This window comes from Bos indicus x Bos taurus, chromosome 17, assembly GCF_003369695.1.
Source record: "Bos indicus x Bos taurus breed Angus x Brahman F1 hybrid chromosome 17, Bos_hybrid_MaternalHap_v2.0, whole genome shotgun sequence".
NCBI classification, from domain to species: domain Eukaryota; kingdom Metazoa; phylum Chordata; class Mammalia; order Artiodactyla; family Bovidae; genus Bos; species Bos indicus x Bos taurus.
Window position 1 is genome coordinate 17,121,530 of NC_040092.1, and position 20,210 is coordinate 17,141,739.

At 43.0% G+C, this 20,210-nt stretch overlaps 1 protein-coding gene across 10 annotated transcripts in view; it reads right to left on the reverse strand.

Annotated features, from left to right (window-relative positions):
• The window catches only part of CIT (citron rho-interacting serine/threonine kinase), a 175,324-nt gene that overhangs the window by 53,031 nt on the left and 102,083 nt on the right, over positions 1–20,210 (reverse strand). For 7 of the 10 annotated variants that reach the window (XM_027566752.1, XM_027566753.1, XM_027566751.1 and 4 more), the window contains 8 exons: positions 19,917–19,967; positions 19,095–19,148; positions 16,277–16,417; positions 14,282–14,407; positions 10,859–10,954; positions 6,129–6,245; positions 5,050–5,159; positions 3,891–4,065 (listed from right to left, as the gene is read on the reverse strand). In XM_027566752.1, coding sequence (XP_027422553.1) covers positions 3,891–4,065; positions 5,050–5,159; positions 6,129–6,245; positions 10,859–10,954; positions 14,282–14,407; positions 16,277–16,417; positions 19,095–19,148; positions 19,917–19,967 — 870 coding nt within the window. The remainder of the gene's footprint in view (positions 1–3,890; positions 4,066–5,049; positions 5,160–6,128; positions 6,246–10,858; positions 10,955–14,281; positions 14,408–16,276; positions 16,418–19,094; positions 19,149–19,916; positions 19,968–20,210) is intronic. The other 3 variants (XM_027566756.1, XM_027566755.1, XM_027566754.1) reach the window with 1 other exon arrangement.

Below are 20,210 nucleotides of genomic sequence, written 5' to 3' on the forward strand. Positions count from 1 at the left end.
ATGGAACAATTGGTTCAAAATTGGGAAAGGAGTACAATAAGGCTATATATCGTCACCCGGCTTATTTAACTTACATGCAGAATGCATCGTGAGAAATACCAGGCTGGATGATTCACAAGCTGGAATCAAGACTGCCAGGAGAAATATAAACAATCTCAGATACTCAGATGATACCACTCTTAAGGCAGAAAGTGAAGAGGAACTAAAAAGCTTCTTGATGAAGGTGAAAGAGCAGAGTGAAAAAGCTGGTTTGAAACTCAACATTAGAAAATTAAGATCATGACATCTAGTCCCATCACTTCATGGCAAATAGAAGGGGAAAAAGTGGAAACAGTGACAGATATTCTTTTGGGGGCCCAAAAATCACTGTGGATGATGACTGCAGCCATGAAATTAAAAGACACTTGCTCCTTGGAAGGAAAACTATGACAAACATAGATGGCATATTAAAAAGCAAAGACATCACTTTGCTGACAAAAGTCCGTACAGTCAAAGCTATGGTTTTTCCAGTAGTCATATATAGATGTGAGAGTTGGACCATAAAGAAGGCTGAGCACTGAAAAATTAATGCCTTCAAACTGTGGTGCTGGAGAAGATTTTTGAAAGTTCCTTGGACTTCAAGGAGATCAATTCCAGTCAACCCTAAAGAAAATCAACCTGGAATATTCACTGAAAGGACTGATGTTGAAGCTGAAGCTCCAATACTTTGGCCAACTAATGAGAAGAGCCAACTCACTGAAAAAGACCCTGATGTTGGGAAAGACTGAAGGCAAAAGGAGAAGACAATGACAGAGGAAGAGATGGTTAGATAGCATCACCAATCAAATGGACGTCTCCTTGAGCAAACTCCAGGAGACAGTGTGGGACAGAGGAGCCTGGAGTGCTGGGGTTCCAAAGAGTCAGACACAACTTAGCAACTGAACAACAAGAAAAAACATAAATAACACCTTGACGGTAATAAGGACATCTTTACAATGGGATTACAAGTGGAACAACAGACTGCATTCTACTTATTTTATTTTATTGATTATTTTTTTTCATTCTACTTATTTTAAATATTCTTGTTCTGATTTGTTCTCATCAGGTAACCTGAATTAAGGTCACATTGTGAACTAATCATTCCTCCCTCCGTCTACTCATCTATCTACTCAAACTTTCATCTATTCAAGAAATACTTAATTGGCAAATTCTATATATAAGGAAATACAGAGATGAAACAGTCTCTGCCTTCAAGGTCGGGAGAAAAACTAAAAACCAACCATTGCCATACACTGTGATCAAGTGCAATGGTCCAGACATGCAGAAATGTGGGAACACAGCAGAGAGGGAGAGAAAGTAATTGTGGATCTGTGTACTGAAGAATCCCAGGAGCCAAACAAGCAGATAAGAGGGGAAAGAAAACTCCAAGCAGAGGAAGCAAGACATCCAAGGCATGGAGATGTGGAAGACCCTGGCACATCTGCTGACATAACCAACGTGATAAGCCGTTCTAAGGACCAGACCCTGTGCTGGACATGGGACACCAAGCAAATAAGAGATGCCTGCTGCTGTTTGAGAGCCTGCTGTTTAATGAAGACGGCCAAGGGGTACGCAGGGAATAAGCTAATCATGAAAGGCCATGGGGACCCAAAGGAGACATCCCATCTAGGTCCAGGGGGTTGGAGAGGGCTCCTTGGGAAAGGTAAAACCCAAGTCTCAGAGGTCATAGGCATGAAGAGGAGAAAGACAAGAGATGCAACCCAGAGAACCAATAGGATTTTGATGATACAGTCACCATAGGGAACAGTATGGCAGTTCCTTAAAACACTAAAAGCAGAGCTACCATATGATCCCACATCCCTCTCCTCAGCATATATCCAGAGAAAGCCGTAATTTGAAAAGATACATGCAACCCACTGCAGCACTGTTTACAATAGCCAGGACATGGAAGCAAGCTAAACGTCCATCGACAGAGAAACGGATGAACAAGATGCGGTACATATACACATTGGAGTACGAGTCCCCCATAAAAAGGAATGAAATAACACCATCTGCAGCAACATGGAGGGACTTCAGATTATCATACTGAGTGAAGTCAGAGAAAGACAAGTATCGTATGATATCACTTACATGTGGAATCTAAAAAGAAAGGTACAAGTGAACTTATTTACAGAACTGAAACGGACTCAGATGTAGAAAACAAAGTTATGGTTGACAGGGGGAATGGAGGAGGGATAAATTGTGAGATTGGGACTGACATATACACACTACTATATGTAAAATAGGTAACTAATAAGGGCCTACTGTAAAGCACAGGGAACTCTACTCAATACTCAGTAATGATGCATATGGGAAAAGAACACAAAAGAGTTGATATGTGTATAACTGACTCACTCTGTTGTACAGCAGAAACTAATACAACAACACTGTAAAGCAACTATAAAAATCATCCCATAAAAATTTTAAAAATAAATCAATAAAGTTAAACTCCAGACTCCCCTAGAGTACATACAGCCCTGAACCTCTCTGGAAGTGTCCTAAATTTCTCACACCACCCTTTGCGGGGCTAGCTATACAGATTCAAAAATAAAGCAACACACCCTCCCTGGGTTAGATTAACGCCCAGTGGAACAACAGTTGTAGGGCAGACACAGAAGAGAGACACTTACGGGAAGGGAAAGCAAAAGACAGTTAGCCAATGTTCCCACGCTCGGAGAAATCTGAGTTATTTACACTCACACTGCTAAGGCTGACGCTACAGGGAAGTGTGGTTAAACTTACTGAAGAGTAAAAATATAGCCTGGATAAGAAAAGTAAAACCACTGCCTAAGGCTTCTGGACAACCAAGAACAATGGTCCTCAAACTCCGGAAGCATAAGCATCACCCAGGGTGCTTGTTAAGAATGCAAATCCCTGCTCCTCAGCCCGTCACTGCTCAACTCAATTCAATTAAAAAAGCTGAGAGAGGAAGCTACCCAGGAATCTGCATTTCAACACAAAGGCCACGTGGTCTTAATAGAGAGGGATCCACACACTGCCAACCCTGCTCCTTCAGAGAAGTGGCCTCACTTAATACTCCAGTACAAACAAAGACGACATTCTTAAAGGGCAGAATTTCCTCATGGTTTAGTCCTTAACTAAAGATGGTCTGCTTAACGTCTTTGCCATAACAGAGATTATACACTCTTGGAAGAATTCCATCACAAATATGAGTCCCTTGTCATCACACCCAGTTGGGATGTCCCACTTTGAACAACCTCTCTCCTGAGTTCCAGTTCTGTCTCTGCCAGTGTCTACTAAGCCAACCTGCTAGGCTGACAGCCCCACAGATCAAGGGTGGGTCTATCTTGTCACCACTGTCCATCAGGCTACTAACTGGCAAACGGCAGGCATTTAATAAATACACAGTTGGTGATGTCAAGTCACAGCTTAAATCAACCTCAAAATATTCACAACTAAATGTGTGAGATTTCCCTTCCCAAACCTGGCTATCCTTCCCAGCTACTTTATCCCTCTGAAAACAATCACTTTCCATCAAACAAACCTAAAGTTCAGATTTCTCATTTAGTCTCCCACTGCCACGAAACCTCTGTCACTAAGCCATACTATGTGCTAAACTCCAAGCAAGGACACGGTCAGGTGATCCTCCATGACCCAGGACAGAGGAATCTCTCTGCCCCCATTTGAAGGTGCACCAATTTACGTCATCCTTGCGTAACCTGATAAAGGAGCAGCCCTGAGGCTGTCAAACTCCTAAGAAGTGGAGGTGGAATTCTAACCCAGACCCCTGTGGTCCCGACTGCACTCTTCACCACCATCCATGATGGCTATTGATTTGAGCTTGACACCTGGCTGGCTGGGGTCTCTGGTGCTCCAACAAATATCCTTGGGAGGTCACCCTTCACTCTTACCTCCCTTAGCCTGGTCTCCAGCTCCAGCAGACGGTTCTTGTCACTGTGGTCTTGGTGGCTTATTTTTTCCAGCTGCTCCTCCAGCTTCCGGTTCTGGGCCTCCAATTTCCCAGCTTGCGTCTCCAGGTAAAACTTCTGTTGCCTGAGTTCTGAAATCATCTCTTCCTGGGCCTTCCTGGTGGGGGTGGCAGGAGGAGCCAAGCAAAATCACAGTCTCATTAGAGGTGAGCATGTCCCCCCTTGGAAGGACAGGCAGAAACAGAGAGAGAGGTGTGTCTCAGTTACATGGACCACACTTGTGGTTAGTGCTGTCCAGACCTGGCCTCGTGTGCATGACTCCAGCAAGGGGACCTGGGGCCCACTCAGTCCCCACTGTTCAGAGTCCCTTCTTGATGAGCTTAAGTATGGTCAAGGGATACTATCATTTCACTCTTTTGGTAGACCTTTTTATTTTTCTAGTCTGTACAGGACAGCAGGAAGGGCCTCCTGAGTACAAGAGCACCCTAATGACTCATTGAGATGGGCCCTAGGGAAAAGGGGGTCATAAGGAAAAAGAATGATACTCCTTCCACTTCTGCTAACCACAGGCTGCTTAGAAGCTGGAATGACTCAAACATCAGACAGTGGCCTACCAAGCAGGTTTAAACTAAGATGGGAATGTTTAAGGTCTCTAAAGGGACATATCTAAGGTGGGGTGGAAATCCTGGAGATTGTAATTCTTTGGGGGAAAAGATTAAGATCAAAGTGCTCCTGGATCACAGGAGAGTACCTGCTGAACCCCCTAAACTCACACCCCAGGGCCCAGCTTCACAGTTGGGCACACTGGAGATCACCTCCAACTGATAACAGGATGCAAGTCTAGGGAACAAGGATGGCAGCTCTCCAGAAGCCAGCTATAAATAGACTCGTTAGAGAGAGCAAAACACTCTGTGATGGGATGGGAATCTGAAGCATTTGAGAAAACCCAGCTCAAAAGAGAGGACAGGGTAGAGCGAGATGACTTCAGAGGGGGCAAAGCTTCCTAAGCATACAGAGGTTGGGCCCCAGAACAGGAGTCATTAAATCCACTTCGGCTCCACCACACAGAAGAGCAGAATTTGTGCCCCAGGAGGCAGGATCAGAGTGGAATCAGGCACATAGTTAGAATCTGAATACTTACATGTTCCTCTGGGTAAAGAGACTGCTGTTGGCCGCAAGTTTATTGGCTTCCGACAATTCCACTATCCTTTGTTCCAGGGATCTGATCTTGGAATCCATAGCATTGATCATCTGAAACACAAGGGATCTTTTGGAACCTTGCACACAGATGGTGCCACTGGAGTGAGAATAACACAGGCCACGTGGGCCAGGCAGAAGGATTATCTGAAAGGCAGGACCATCAGACCAGAGACTCAACTAGCTTATACCCTGAGGGGCATAGATCTCACAACCCCAGGGATGGCACTCATTCATTTTATCAACAGAGGTTGCACATCCCCCCAGCAGCTGAGGGACCTGCAGGAAACACATGCAGGAGGACCTGTTGAGGAACCTGGCATTCCCTAAGTCAACAGGCCTCGTTAAATCCCCGTGTTGTCCGCATGTGACCTGAGCCTGCAGGAGCCTCTAAACCTTGCATCTGCAAGTTCCTGTTCTTATCACCCACAGGCTTGTCGTTCTCTGAGTGATTCCTTCTCACCCAGCCCTTACTGTCCTAGATTCTCTACATCAAAGCTTCCCCAACTTAGTGAATCATAAGAATTGGCCAGGACGGGAAAGGTGGGGAGGGAAGGGGCTTGCTGGTTAAAAATATCACTTTCCAGGACCCTCCTTTAGAGATTCTGATGTGAAAAATCTCAGTAGGGTCTGAGATAATAAGCAGATTAACAAGCACAACAAGGGAATCTTTTAAGCTGCAGTTTCTGAAAACATCTGCCTACAGGGATTAGAAAGGAAATAAGATGTCTGATTGCGGCCAAGGGCCACCAGGGTTGTTATCGGGGGGACGTTTTAAAACTCACGGTTCTAGTTGATGCAGGTCAGCGTGAGTTCTTAAAGAAGGGTATGAAAGGCAAAACTGGCCACAAGCCACCACCACCACCACGTTTTACAAGAGGAAGGGCTTGTAGAGAGAGCTTTCTGTTAGTGACAGACTCCATGGGATAAAACAGACCAAATGGACTCTTCTCCAGCCCATGATTTCTGGCATGGTTCACAATCCCTCCCATTAAAACCGCCTTTGCGACTCCGTCTACCTACCGCCTTCTGCTCGCTGAGAATTTTGCCTTTCTCATGGGCCTCCTCTTCGTGTCTTTGCATCAGGTTCTCCAGTGTCTCCTTGTCTGCTAGGTCTTTCTTTATCTGATTGTCCAACACCTGAGGGGAAACAAAAGGAGAAGTTAGCGTCCTGAGCCCAGAAGACTAACAAGAGGTACCGGAGAAAAGTAGGAAAGGAGAGGAAAAGCACCGGAGAAGCCGCGCTTCCCCAACTCCAGGGCAGAGATGTATCAGCCAGGAAGAAGTTAAGAAGTCAAGCGTGATCATCAAATGGCAAGTAACTAGAGGACCTGAACTAAGAATTTATTTTAAAATTAGCGGCCAAAAAGACCAGAGACGGATAGTCAAAGTGCAGGTGGACACCAGAATGAGGGCAGTGGAGGGGAAAGATCTCTCTAGAGATCTTATGATTTGCAGCTAGTACCTAGGGGCAACATTATAGTAGTCAACGTGCCAGCAGTTTTCAGAACAATGCTTGCTCTTAATTTGTACAGAAATAATCTCGTTATCTCCAGACTGGGAGTGGAAGGATAAAAAGCTGAAGACTGAGGAAACCTGTGTGACCACGGAAAGTTGACATTCAGAAACAACCAGGGACAAGAGGCTTCTGCCTACTGATAAAGTAGGTGGGGAGTCAATAGACTGAAGAGACGGCATGGGGGTGGGGGAACCTCTTTCCTCCAATCTTTCCTCTGATCCAGCTGGGGGTAAAAAAAAAAAAGAAAAAGTCACTGGAAAGAGAAATCTTTCCCAGGGGAAGAGAAATCATGTGTTCTCAGTGCTGAGAATGCCACTGTAAGCACCTAGTGTTCCCAAGAGGAAAAAATAAAACAGTAATGGTGTCACCATCCACCAGCTTGATCTAATGTTCTGCGAGGGACACACAGAGCGCCATCAGTTGCCAAAACAACCAGCGAAAATGAGAGGAAGAAAGGCGACATCATGACTTGCCAAGCCTTTGACCCTGTGTTTCTCATCACTGAGCTTCTCTGAATGACACCACATCTGATACTGGGAAGAAAGCCCAAAGAATTGGGGTCACAGATGGGAGCTGAAATCTGCCTTTCCCACTGTCTATTGTGAAGGGCCCTTCACAGCTCATGGGGACATCGTCCCTGAAAAGAGCCAGTGAGCAGGGAGGGGGCCTGCGTGACAAAGAAAGAAAAGGACAATTTCAAAGAGGGTTTTAAACGAGAACTGACTGATGAATAAAACAGAGTGAAAGTTGGTAGAAAAGAATAAGAGGTGGAGGACGGGGTCATGGGAGGAGGGATGAACCTCAAGAGGATAAGCCGCCCGTTCTCTTGGATGTCAGGATGCGATTCTAAAATTACGAGTAAGTAAAGGACCGAATCTGGGGTATGATCACAATTATTACCAAAATGGCCTTACAGGGGATAAAACAGGGCCACAAAGCAGAGCTGACTAAAAAGAAATGGTTTCATAAAGCCAGGAGGGAAGAAAGAAGAAAACAAATCTCCCTCTAATATTCTCTAGGATCTATAAAGCCAAGTTCTTGCCACCTAGAAGGTAGCAGAGAACACATAATGCCTACACAAGGAGTCTTCTGCTTATGAAGTAAAAAGCAATGAAGCCCACTTTCAGAATGACTCTGTTCAAAATAAGACCTCCCCAAGGACTTCCCTGGTAGTCCAGTGGTTAGGACTCCATGCTCCCAATGCAGGGTGCCCAGATTTGATATCTGGTCAGGGAACTAGTGTTCTTGTCTGGAGAATCCCAGGGATGGGGGAGCCTGGTGGGCTGCTGTCTATGGGGTGGCACAGAGTCGGACACGACTGAAGCAACTTAGCAGCAGCAGCAGCAGGGAACTAGATCCCACATGCCACAACTAAGAGTTTGCATGCCTCAACTTAAAAGATCCCACGTGCTACAACTAAGACCCTGTGCAGTCAAATAAATAATGAACATAAATATTAAAAAAATAAATAAGACCTCCATTTTGGCAGCAATGAATACCAACGCAAAGAAGTATGAGCCAGAAGGGACAAGCCTTTATCAAAATGGCACACATCCTGGCTTTGCTGGGGTCAGACTGGCAGGAGGGTGAACAAGACAATGCCTGAGAGGGAAGCAGGGAATTTCTTTGAAATCAGAGATTCCACTGTAGCCATTTATATCAATTTAAGATAAAACATGGCTTTCTGACAGGAAAGTCAATATACTCACCCAAATTACAGAATGAATTTTGCAAAGGTTATTTTCATCATGCAAAGGTGCCAGTGGACAATTGTAAACATTCTCATAATTTTCTGAAAGGTAGTTTATTTCAAAGATAAAAGTCTAGAAGCCAGTAAGAACTAAAACCAAAAATTGGCAGATAAAGTTGAAAATGTATGAAGGCAGGCATTCACACTAAAACTAAAGTCCATTCTAGGTTCTTTCCTTGTATTTCTTTCAATGAAAAATAACCAAAAGGAACCCCAGGGGTGAAAGAGAGGATGCCAGAATAGTGCTGCTAATTGAATATGTATACTTGTTGTTCCCCAAAATAGGAACAGCTAACTCTTTGAGGATAGCAAACAAACCAGTAATACAATCATCACAAAAATTAAAAGACTCCTTCAATGTCCGACTTTGAAGGGAAAATAACAGTATTTGAAATGTAATGACCAATCAATGTCTGATTCTCAAGAACATAAGACATAATTAAAGGCTTGGTCCAAAATCACAATGAAAATATGGTGTGATTTTAAAAGGAAATAGGCTAGTGGTCACTTCTAGTCACCGAACTTACTACTAAAAACTGAAATGAAATAATAATGTCAATAAGTGAAATAATTTAATTCACTATTTGATACAGTGGACTGGATTACTTAAGCCAGCTCTTCTACAAAAAATGATTTAAAATGCTAGATAGAATATGAAAAACATTTTCCAAAAGTACCTAAAAATTGGCAAAAGAGTAAGAAATTACAGACTAAAATCTAAGTGAAAGCAGAAACCCAGAGAGGTAAGAAGCGCAGAAAGCTGTTTTGAACTTGAGGCATTTGCTGAAAAAAACTTGAGCTTCATTTTTAATTGCTTCAAAGGGTAAGGAAATAGAGAAGTCAAAGCCCAGGGATGCCTGCAAAGTGGGCACACATTTTCATTCAAGGTCTCAAAGAATCCCCATTATTAATTTGCCAAGGAAAATGAGCAGCTGACCAGGCACACAAAAAGACAGACACCATAAAAAAGAACCAGGAGAAACAACAGCAGAAACAGACCTTCAGATACTTCGGATTCTGGAATCATCAGCTATAGATGGAAAAATAACTATGCTAATGAGTTTAAAGAAGCAGAAGATAAGCTTCAAATGAATGCAGGGAATAAAAAGTTCTTGTCTTAAATAATCTAGTAAACTTGGAAAAGAACCAAACAGACTGACAAGAAACCAATAAATACACTAACTGAAATTTAAAACTCAATGGATGAGTTTAGCGGCAGATTAGACAGGGAAGGATTAGTACACTGGAAAATCAATTAGAGCTTAACCAGAATGCAGCACCAAAAAACAAGCGGTAACCTAACACATGCCTAACCAAATTCTCATAAGGGAAGGAAAGAGAGAAGAGGAAGAGGCAATATTTGAGACATAATGACCAATAATTTTCCAGAATTTTTTTTAATATATTCCGAAGTCCAGTATTGGAGAAGGCAATGGCACCCCACTCCAGCACTCTTGGCTGGAAAATCTCATGGACGGAGGAGCCTGGTGGGCTGCAGTCCATGGGGTCGCCAAGAGTCGGACACGACTGAGCGACTTCACTTTCATTTTTCACTTTCATGCGCTGGAGAAGGAAATGGCAACCCACTCCAGTGTTCTTGCCTGGAGAATCCCAGGGACGGGGGAGCCTGGTGGACTGCCGTCTATGGGGTCGCACAGAGTCAGACACGACTGAAGCGACTTAGCAGCAGCAGCAGCGAAGTCCAGTATATCTCAAGAAGGATAAATAAATAACTCTACATCTGTCTACATGTAAAGTTTTAGCACAGTAAAACTTCAGAAAATTAAAGACAAAACAAAGTTTTAAAAGAAAAAAGAACGATTGCTTTCAAAGAAAGCAACAGTTAGACTGACAGTTGACTGTCAACTGCAATAATAAAAGCCAAACACATCAACGGAATGATATTTTCAAAAAGTATCATAAGAAATAACTGCCAACCTAGAAATCTATGCCCTGTCAAAACATCTTTCAAGAACTAGGAAGAAACAGAGACATTTTCAGACACACAAAACATAGAGGCTGGTACCAGCATTATCTCCACTAAAGAAAGTCCTCAAGGATACACTTTATATAAAAGACAAAGATCTAGGTCTAAGATGCAAGAAGGAAATTAAAAGCCAAGAAATGATGAATCTGTCTAAATCTAAATTATCATGGACTGAGTGACAGTGGGTCAAAAAATATTTTAAAGATTTATTATTTTTATACTTTTAAAATTAAAGACATTTTAAATATTTTAATATATTAAAGATATCTTTAAATATTTAAAAATACACAATGACCAAATTTTTTGAAATAAACTATTTTTGAACTTCTGATATCCAACCCCCTCCATGGATAAAACCCCACATCATGGCCTGAGGACAGCATTTACCCCAGACAGTCCTTTGTTCTAGCAAGAAGTGACCCAAAGCACCTGGGAGGAGAGAGGAGCTACGCGGTGCTGTAGGAGGAAGGGCAGAGAAAACCAGAAAGTGTCTTTACTTTAATTTTTTCTTCATAGTGCTGCTCTTTCTGTTTCAGGTGCACCTCCAGATGCTGCGCTGAGACCTGGGCTTCTCTGTGCTTCTCCTCCAGCTCCTAGACAAAAAGGAGGAGACGGTCAGGTGTGTGAAGGAAGGGCAGAGCCGACGCATGTCAGACATTCAGAGGAAGCACGGCTTTGGCACAGGCACCAGAGACAACAGGCATGTGTTTCCTCACAACTAGCCTCTACGATTCTGGAGAAGGAAACCGCCACTGAGCCTTGGCCCTGGGATTTCCAAGTCCAAGTACTCACACTCATACACACACAGCTGGTGGGCTGGGATCAGAAATCTATCAGTGTGACAGGTCAAAGGCAGCTCTTCATCTCTGCTTAGAGAAATGAGAGTAACGAGGCAACACAATTTCAAAATTCCATACAGTGCAAAGCCCCTGACCACTATCTTGAACCTCAGGCAACTGTTGCTCCAATGACAGCCTTAAACAAGAAAAGTAATGGCAATTTACTTTGTTTATTTTAATGATAAAAAAATTTTATATTTTCCTCATTAATAAAATGATTGGACAGGAACCCTAGCTAAGAAGGAAAACTAATATAACAATTCAAACACTTTGAGTTTTGAATGATTATGTTAACTGACTGGTAATATGGAGAATGTGACTATCTAGAGACGTTCATATGAGATCATGTGTAGATGATGTAACACTAATGGGAAGAAGGCAGAACATAAAATTGACTAAAAATGACATAAATATGTGTACACATATGTGGAAGATAGGAAGAGAATTTGGAGTAATATAAACAGCTCAAATGTAAAGTCCTCTTCATTCTCTTATTAAGATTTCTGCTTTTAAACAAAATTCATTTGGAAATTATACCAATTCATTTGCAACATATTATAAACTGGTCATATAAAAGGCAGCATTCAATTTACTGAAATATTCTCTAAGTGAAACTATCTGCCTCTACATTAATTCTTATGAATCTGGACCCATTAGTTAATTACTAATATCAAAAGTCATTACTCCAAGTTTTCATCTCTTCACACTATATTCAAGATTTTCTTTGAAATGGAAATAATTATGAGAATTTGAAGAATGAGGAAATTATACAGGATATGACCATAAAATGAAGGAAAAAATACTTTCAGATTCACACACACATGAAATGGTACTGATTAAGCTTTTGAAATTCTGAGTCTGCAAGCACTGACTTTGACTTGGGGGCCAGTAAAGTATTCAATGTTAAAACCAGGTGCACAAGATCTACTGCAATCTAACAGATGTCATTTTGAAAAACTGAATGTAAATAGGATGTTAAGTAATAAAAACATACTTTAAGGGCTTTAGGTATATTAAAGGATCCCCAGAAATGAGGTCTTTTTATTAAAGCAAAAGACTCTGCTATAATGAGAACCCCAATTATCTGTTTTTAAAGTTCTTAACAGAATAGCAAATACTTTAATGCAAATGACATTTGAGATGACTTTCTGAGCATCATCATTATGTAACAGTATTAAGGACCCCTCTTTGCTCCTATTCCAGATACTTTATTAACAGCCTAAGCACCAGGTTCTTGAACAAAGGTACTTTCTGATAAATGAAGTCACAACCACAAAGGTACTAGGATAGGTCATAAGACACACTTGGAAAAAGAAATCTGCTACTTTTCCTTTACGTTAGAAATCACTTGATAATTGTCTTAGTTTCAGTCCTCCTAAGATGGCACAGGAATGAAAATCAAACTGAAAACAGGTTGAAAACTCAGACATCTGAGATTCACAATGTTGAGACCAAATTTCTGATCCATGAGTGAACGGGAGTTTGCAACATATAATCCAGGAATGCAGAACTCTACACTCCGACGTTTTAATTGCAAATGAACCTTTGGAAAAGCGGACATTCTAAAATCTGACTTCTTCGCATTTTGGCATTTTTTGTTGTTGTTGTCATTTTTTAAAACGTTATCTTTTCTACATGTGTTGGATCAGACTCTTCCGTCCTGTTATGCAAACACTGCGGTTCACTGCTGTTTCCAGCTCCTAGAATAGTGCCTGGCACATAGTAGAAGCTCATTAAATATTTGTTGAATGAATGAATGAACACATCACCATTAAACAGAGAAACACTTTGCAACCACAAGAGACTTAACCACGTCGTTCGCACCAAGCAAGAGGCGGCAGTGGTGGAATCTCGGTGGGAATTCACTTGACTCACGGTAAAATTCACACACTTGACAATTGCCAAGAGAAACTTGGATGACGGAACGAGAGAACAGAGAGAGTAGACTAACAGTCACATCTGCCTTTGTGTATAGACGGATCTATGAAGACTGTGTGTCAAAGCAAAACAATTTAACTGATTTCTCTTTTCATCTATTTGTTCAAGAATACCCATATGCTCATGAATATAGACAGAGATGTAAAGATTTGAAGCATCAGGTTTTTATTGGGTTTTGTTTGGTATTTAGTATAGGCCTATAATTCGGTCATTCTGGAGTTCATATAGTTGCTGGTGACTCATTTCCCAGAAGTGATGCAGAGACAGAAAGACAGAGAGAGGGAGGCGGGAAGCACCCTGCTTACCACCTTGCCTTTTTATGGTGGAGAGGAAAGGTCGATTACTCCAGAGTCTCTCCCAGGGGCAGGGAAGGAAGGGGCTATGAACACACTCCCCAAAGTGGCTTCAAATTCTTGATTTGGGGACTGAAATTCAAGGAGAGTCCTTTAAAGGTTCACCTGCTTTCCACCCTGGCAGGAGCAAAACTTCCAACACGTTGGCAAGTACCACCCAAGCCTTCCTTGATCAAGTTAATTTGATCAGAGCCAAAAACAGAATAACTGTGATTACAAACCTAAAAAAAAAAAGATCTGCTACATCTAAGGAAAGTGAAAATAATAATAAGAATAATAACCAACTGTAGCAGAGAAAGTGAGTGGGTGAGCATGGATCTATGACAAATACTACTCAGAGAAAAACAATTCTGCGTGACTAACTTCTTTCCTCTGCAAAAGCGAGGATCTGAGTGTTAGTCTTAAAGCCCTGAGTCTCTACCCCTCTTTTTTTTAAATGAGCATTTGCAGTGTTAACAGCCATACAAAACTCTGCTGATAGGAGTACGTAAATCCTCCTGTAAAAATGTATTGGAGATGACAGCGTGTGCACGTTCGTATTTCTAAAGGTCAGGCAGTAGCAAACAGAGCAAAAAAAAAAAACATACTGACGGATCTGTTACCAGTGCTGAAAAGTCCAACCTGTAAGGTTACTCATGCTAGTCTCTGACGTGTCATCCGCTAAGACCACTTCCTCTTAATTCGCCTGCTCGGCGACAACCTCCCCTGTGCCGGTGGCTGCTTCTTCTTTGGACCCCCTTCCCTCTGCAACCTGTTATCGTTGAACTTGCCAACCTTGGCTCCTGCTCACCAGAATTTTATCAGCCATCTGCTGGATCTGTTGGGACTTTGTCTGGATGTCATCCTTCAGTCTGTTTTCTCTACGCTCCATGGTCTCTAGCCTCTTTACCTTGTTCTCCAGAGAGTGGCGGCGTTCCTGCAGATCGTGAATCAATCAGAGAGTTTTAATGGGGTGACGGCTGCGGGCGCAACGCCTGTGCCGAGGGACGGGACCCTCGGGAAGCGGACGCTCGCGGCAGGTAAGAGAAGTCGCAGGCACCCAGAGCCACGGCGAGGAAGACACGGTTCTGGAATCCGAGTAGTACTCGCTTGTGTAGGTTACAAGAGTGCATTCATTCATTCAAATATTTACCAAGCACCTACTATCTGCAAAGTAGCACACTAGGCATCTTGGAAAATACCCAGAGGAAGTCGACAGAATGCCTGCCCTTGGAAGAGCTAAGAGAAAGGCAAGTAAACATAAAATGGGTGAAAAGGGGCAGAGCCATGAAGCACACAGGTATGGAGCGCTGCAGGAGGTTGCAGGCAGGAAAGAGAGCTTTGAACTGAGCAGGTGAGGGGAGGAGTTAAGGAGATGTGAGCTGTGGAGGGGGCCGATGCGGCGGGCTGGAGGGGAGAGGGCCAGGAGGAGAGGGGAGGCCTTTCAAATAAAGACGGGCGCAGCAGCAACAGCACAGAGGTGGCCAGCTTAGGCCCCAGGTAGAGCATAGAGGGGCTGCTGCATAAGGTGAGTTTGGGGGAAGCAGGAGAACATGGCAAGGGGAGCATGTGTGGGTCAAACGGCTGATAGTCTCATGGATCTAAGACATAGGGAAGCACTAATGACTCTGGGATGGTACAAGGGGTAATGATGAGTCTGGAGCCGGAGGTCCACAAGTCTGACATTTCTGAGTTAACTGGGAGGAAAGTGAGACTGGAAGCAGAAAACCGAGAAATGAGTGCATTTGCTCAGCTGGGAGGAAGAGCACCTGCACTGTGAGGAGGCCTGCAGAAATGGCCAGTGGGGGACACTGGAGGGGGACAGTGTGGGTGCACTGGCAGGGCTGAAGATGTGTGAAGTGGCAGGGCCCAGGGAGAAGCAGACGGTGCCAAGGCTCCAAGCCTGGGGTGAATGGATGATGATGGCCCGACCGGCATGAGGAGACTGAGAAGATGACCCAGCTGGTTGGGGAAGTGAGTTCATTTTAGGTTAGAGGCACTGTTCAGACACCCAGGCAACATGTCAGGAGAGCAGTGGGAAATACTGCCTGGACTGTGGGTGAGGGTGGCCCCAGAGAGTTGTGGACAAGTAGGTCACCACCAGCACAGTGATAGGGAGAAGCAGAAAGCCCAGGAAAGGGGGATGGTTAAGTCAACTATGGCACAGCTGTTCCACGGAACCATCACCCAGGCAAGGGGGAAGCTGGAGGGGAGTAAGGGGAAACGTCCCTTCTGATTCTAGATTCTTTGGTTCTGTGATTTTTTTTTTTTTTTTAACAATGAGAAGACACTCATGTGTTTTCTGCATAATTATATAATTGGTTTCAACAACAACAACAACAACAAAGAATTGAAGGGAGAGAAGAGGCCCCAAAATACAGATCTGGGAGTTACCAACACACACAGGTCACAGCTGAAGCCTCGAAATTTACTATGTTATTATCACTGCTGGGAGGAAAAGTCAAGGAAAAGCAAGGGTACAGAGGGAAGGAAGAGGAGACCTCAGGGACGGCGTCACAGTTCACCTAGATAAACGTGAGTCCACCCACACAAGTGAGTGGGTCAGAGGAAAGCAAACAGGAAGCAAAGGTTTTTATCAAAACATCTTTCTACTCGTAGCTTCTGTGACAAAAGCTTCTCCCCTTTGGGGAAAACATTCCCAAGCCTCTCGGGTTCAGAGGAATGGGCTGAAAGGAAAAGTGGTTTGAACAAAGGCAAGCAGAGAGCAGGCGGTGCCTCCATTTCGTCCCCACACGGCCAGAGGCCAGGCACTGCAGGACCCAGGGGCTGGAGGCCCCCTGCTCACCTCGGCCTCCACCAGCTTCTTCTTGATGCCCTCGGAGGAGTCCTCACGGTTGTGCAGCTTCTCCAGCTCACGCTCGGCCCGCTCCTTCGCCTGACGGATGTTCTGCAGCAGCTCGGTGGCCTCTGTGCTAGCTTTCACAGCCTGAAAGGAGAAGAAGCGGGGCGGGGGGGGACGGGTGAGATGGCCCAGTTTAGACACAGAAAAAGATGAGGATCATCTCCTAAACAGAAAAAAAAAAAATCGGGTCACACTGAATGGATATTTTTATCCATTCTTCAAAACACAAACAAACTTTTCATTTTATTCTGTATTTCATCTATTCTAAGGTGCACTTATATTTTTTAACATCACTAAATTTGGAATAATGCATCCTACAATTAAAACTGACAGAGTTTTTTTTTATTTCCTGGGGTACAGAAGATAATGGAATACTGGACAAACTTTAGCTTCTTAGATTCAATATTTTGGAATAAATGCAAACAAAAAGTCTTGGATTTATCTGCCCAAGTATTAATGTATTTACCTCAGAGCATTAATTTTCTCCTTATTTAATCATCTCACTTGCCAACTTCTTTATGGGGAATCTCTACTATTAACTTTTATAACAATACAACATAAAAGCTGTAATTTAAACCTTTAATAATAAGAAATACCTATCAGAGGGCACAACCACCATAGAGTTTGTAGTGGCTCAAAATTCATGTTAGGGAAGTCATTTTTTTTTTTTTTAATTAACCTTTTGAAGTTAATTTTTATTTGTGTCTTAACTATACTGCAGCTCCTTGAGCATCATGATAAAGATCAGACTGTAAACCACCAACCTCACATGCATTCACTTTAAATTATCATTTGAAAAAGTGAAAATGGCAAGGAAACTCTAGCTTGGAGACCTGCACACTGGCCAGTGTGGGAGTTGCTCCCCACATGTGCCCAGTGAGCACTGGAAATGTGGCTGGTGTGACTAGGAAATCAATTTTAAAGTTTACTAAAGTTCAATTCATTTAAAAACCGAAGCAGTATAAATGTTTTAATATCAATACATGCTGTGATGACATTTTGTATATATTGCATTATGACAACTGTATCATTCAAAGAGTTTTCACCTTTTTATAATGTGGCCACTAGAAAACTTAGAATTACATCTGTGGCTGACATGTATAGGTTGCTCCCCTCTTCTACAGGGGACAGGCAGAGTCCTAGAAGACATGAGTCCTCACACAAACTTCTAGCTGAGAGAGGCCTTCCGAAGTGAGCTCAAGAATAGGCAGGAAGGAGTCAGATGAATGGATACAGAAAAAGTGGATCATCCCAGCTATGGAATACCATGAAGCCTCTGAAAAGGAGATCCTGCCACATGCTGCAACATAGATGAGCCTCCAGGACACTGTGCTGAGTGAAAACAGCTAGTCACAAAAAGACAAATACTGTATGATTCCACCCACAGGAAGTGTCTAACGCCGTCAAAAGCATACAAGCAAAGTAGATTACCAGAGGCAAATTATGATATATAGTGATATATATCATATATATATATATATATCATATATATATATATATATATATATATAGGATGGATAAACAAGGTCCTCCTGAATAGCAGAGGGAACTATATTCAGTGTTTTGTAATAAGCCATAAAGGAAAAGAATATGACAAAGAATGTGCATATGTGTGTAACTGAATCACTCCACTGTGCAGCGTAGGCACACAACATTGTAAATCAACTGTATTTCAATAAAATACACTGACAGGAAGGGAGGGAAGAAAGGAAGGAAGGGTTACCAAGGGTGGGCATTCACTAAAGGGGTGGTTAGCATCTAACAGATAGTGTAAGTTTTGCGAGAAAAAAGTTCTCGAGATTTGCTATACAATGGAGATAATATCTAACACACTAAGGAACCGGACACTCAAAATGATTAAGATGGTAAAGTCAATGTTATATGTTTTCAAAAACACAGCTTTAAAAAGGAGGAGGAGGAAAATTAAAGGGCTCTTTTAAACACATTCACAAACCTTCCTGAAGGCCATATTCATTCTGGCCCTTTCTTTAGCATTTCCCCAGTTCACCCAAAGGAAGGGCCATTAGCACTCACTGTGTCAGAAACCATAAACCACACCCACCCTCCTCCCCAACCACTCGAGGACTCCTGGCTCCTCCAGGCTCCCAATGGACAGGAAGGCTGCCAACGGTCTCTGATGGAAAGCCGCCTGGGTCATGAACAAGATGTGAACCCGGTCCCCTGAAGGGAGAGGAGCCAGCCTCTTGCGATTTGTTGTAGTACAATTTGAACTTTGAATTGACAGTCTCATAGAGCTTGGTTTCTGGTTTGTTTGTTTAAACAAATACTGCTTGACACGTCCCCAAAAGAGAAAGTATATTCAGAACTCTGATATTTTCAGGTAATAGCTCACCACCCCGCTTAATCTCCCTCAGTGCTGGGTGACTAATTCTCTTTCTTTGATCTTTCACCCTCTAGGATAGGGCAAGAAAAAGTACTTGGAAATGGGAGGTGCTGCCAAGTCGCTTCAGTTGTGTCTGACTCTGTGCGACCCCATGGACTGCAGTCTACCAGGCTTCTCCGTCCATGGGATTCTCCAGGCAAGAACACTGGAGTGAGTTGCCATTTCCTTCTCTAATGCATGAAAGTGGAAACTGAAAGTGAAGTCACTCAGTTGTGTCTGACTCTTAGCGACCCTATGGACTGCAGCCTACCAGGCTCCTCCATCCATGGGATTTTCCGGGCAACAGTACTGGAGTGGGGTGCCATTGCCTTCTCCGAAATGGGAGGTAAGTTCCCCCAAATATCCCCTTGGGCTTACCTTTTCTAGCTTCTCTTGGAGCTCCTGAATTTTGAGCTGCTGCTCAGCATTGATCTGTAATTAAAATCCCAGGAAATAAAACAAAAGGCACATTGGTATTAAGGTCTTGCTAGATTTACCACAGGCCTATTTTCTTGAGGTTTCTGTGGGGGTCTTATTGTTTTATAATACCTACTGATGGAGAAGAAGAACAGCAGCCTATCAGAGAAGCCTTTGAATGTCTCAGTGTAAACCTCCATGTGGACCGTTTCTCTAGAACCAGCGACACACATACAGACGGCAAAAAAGGGAACCGAAATCGCCTGTACTTTAAAACAGTAAAGTTTTCCATCTGTTTTACTGAGTATCTGGGTTTGTATGTTACTGTGAGAGGGCATGACAAAAAAAAAAAAAAAGAGGTGTCTTCTCCCCCTTTTAGAACCATAGCTAAAGCTAAACCTGGTCATCCAGAGACTGATCATCAAAATAAACCCAGAAGAGAGTTTTCTGTTCACTGCAAATATATTCTTAACCAATGACAGACCACGGAGAGCAACATTTAAGAGACTGCATGTGTGCATGCTAAGTCGCTTCAGTTTTGTCCGACTCTTTGCAACCCTAGGGACTGTGGTCCACCAGGCTCCTCTGTCCATGGGACTCTCCAGGCAGAAACGATGGAGTGGGCTGCCACGCCCTCCTCAGGGGATCTTCCCAACCTAGAGATCCAACCTTTGTCTCTTGTATCTCCTGCATTGGCAGGCGGGCTCTTTATCACTAGCGCCACCTGTAAAGCCCATTTAAGAGACCATCTGCCCAAATCCCAATACCAATAATGGAAAATACCTTCTCCAGTTTGGCATATTCTCCCACTTCAGGCTTCCCTTGATCTTTAGCCTGTAATTTAAAAGATACAACATATTGGGAACTCTCAAGAACCTAAAAATCTTATAAGACAACACTACAGGCTATACTTTCTTGGTCTCTGTGGCCAAAACAATTAGGACGATAATAAAAAATTAAGTTACCTTCTCTAATCAACACCAGGAACTCTGTAGGGCACCCCATGGCTTCTCGAATGTACACTTATTAAGCTAGGATTCCCTTTATTATTGCTAAGATCATCCAGGAATCTACCTC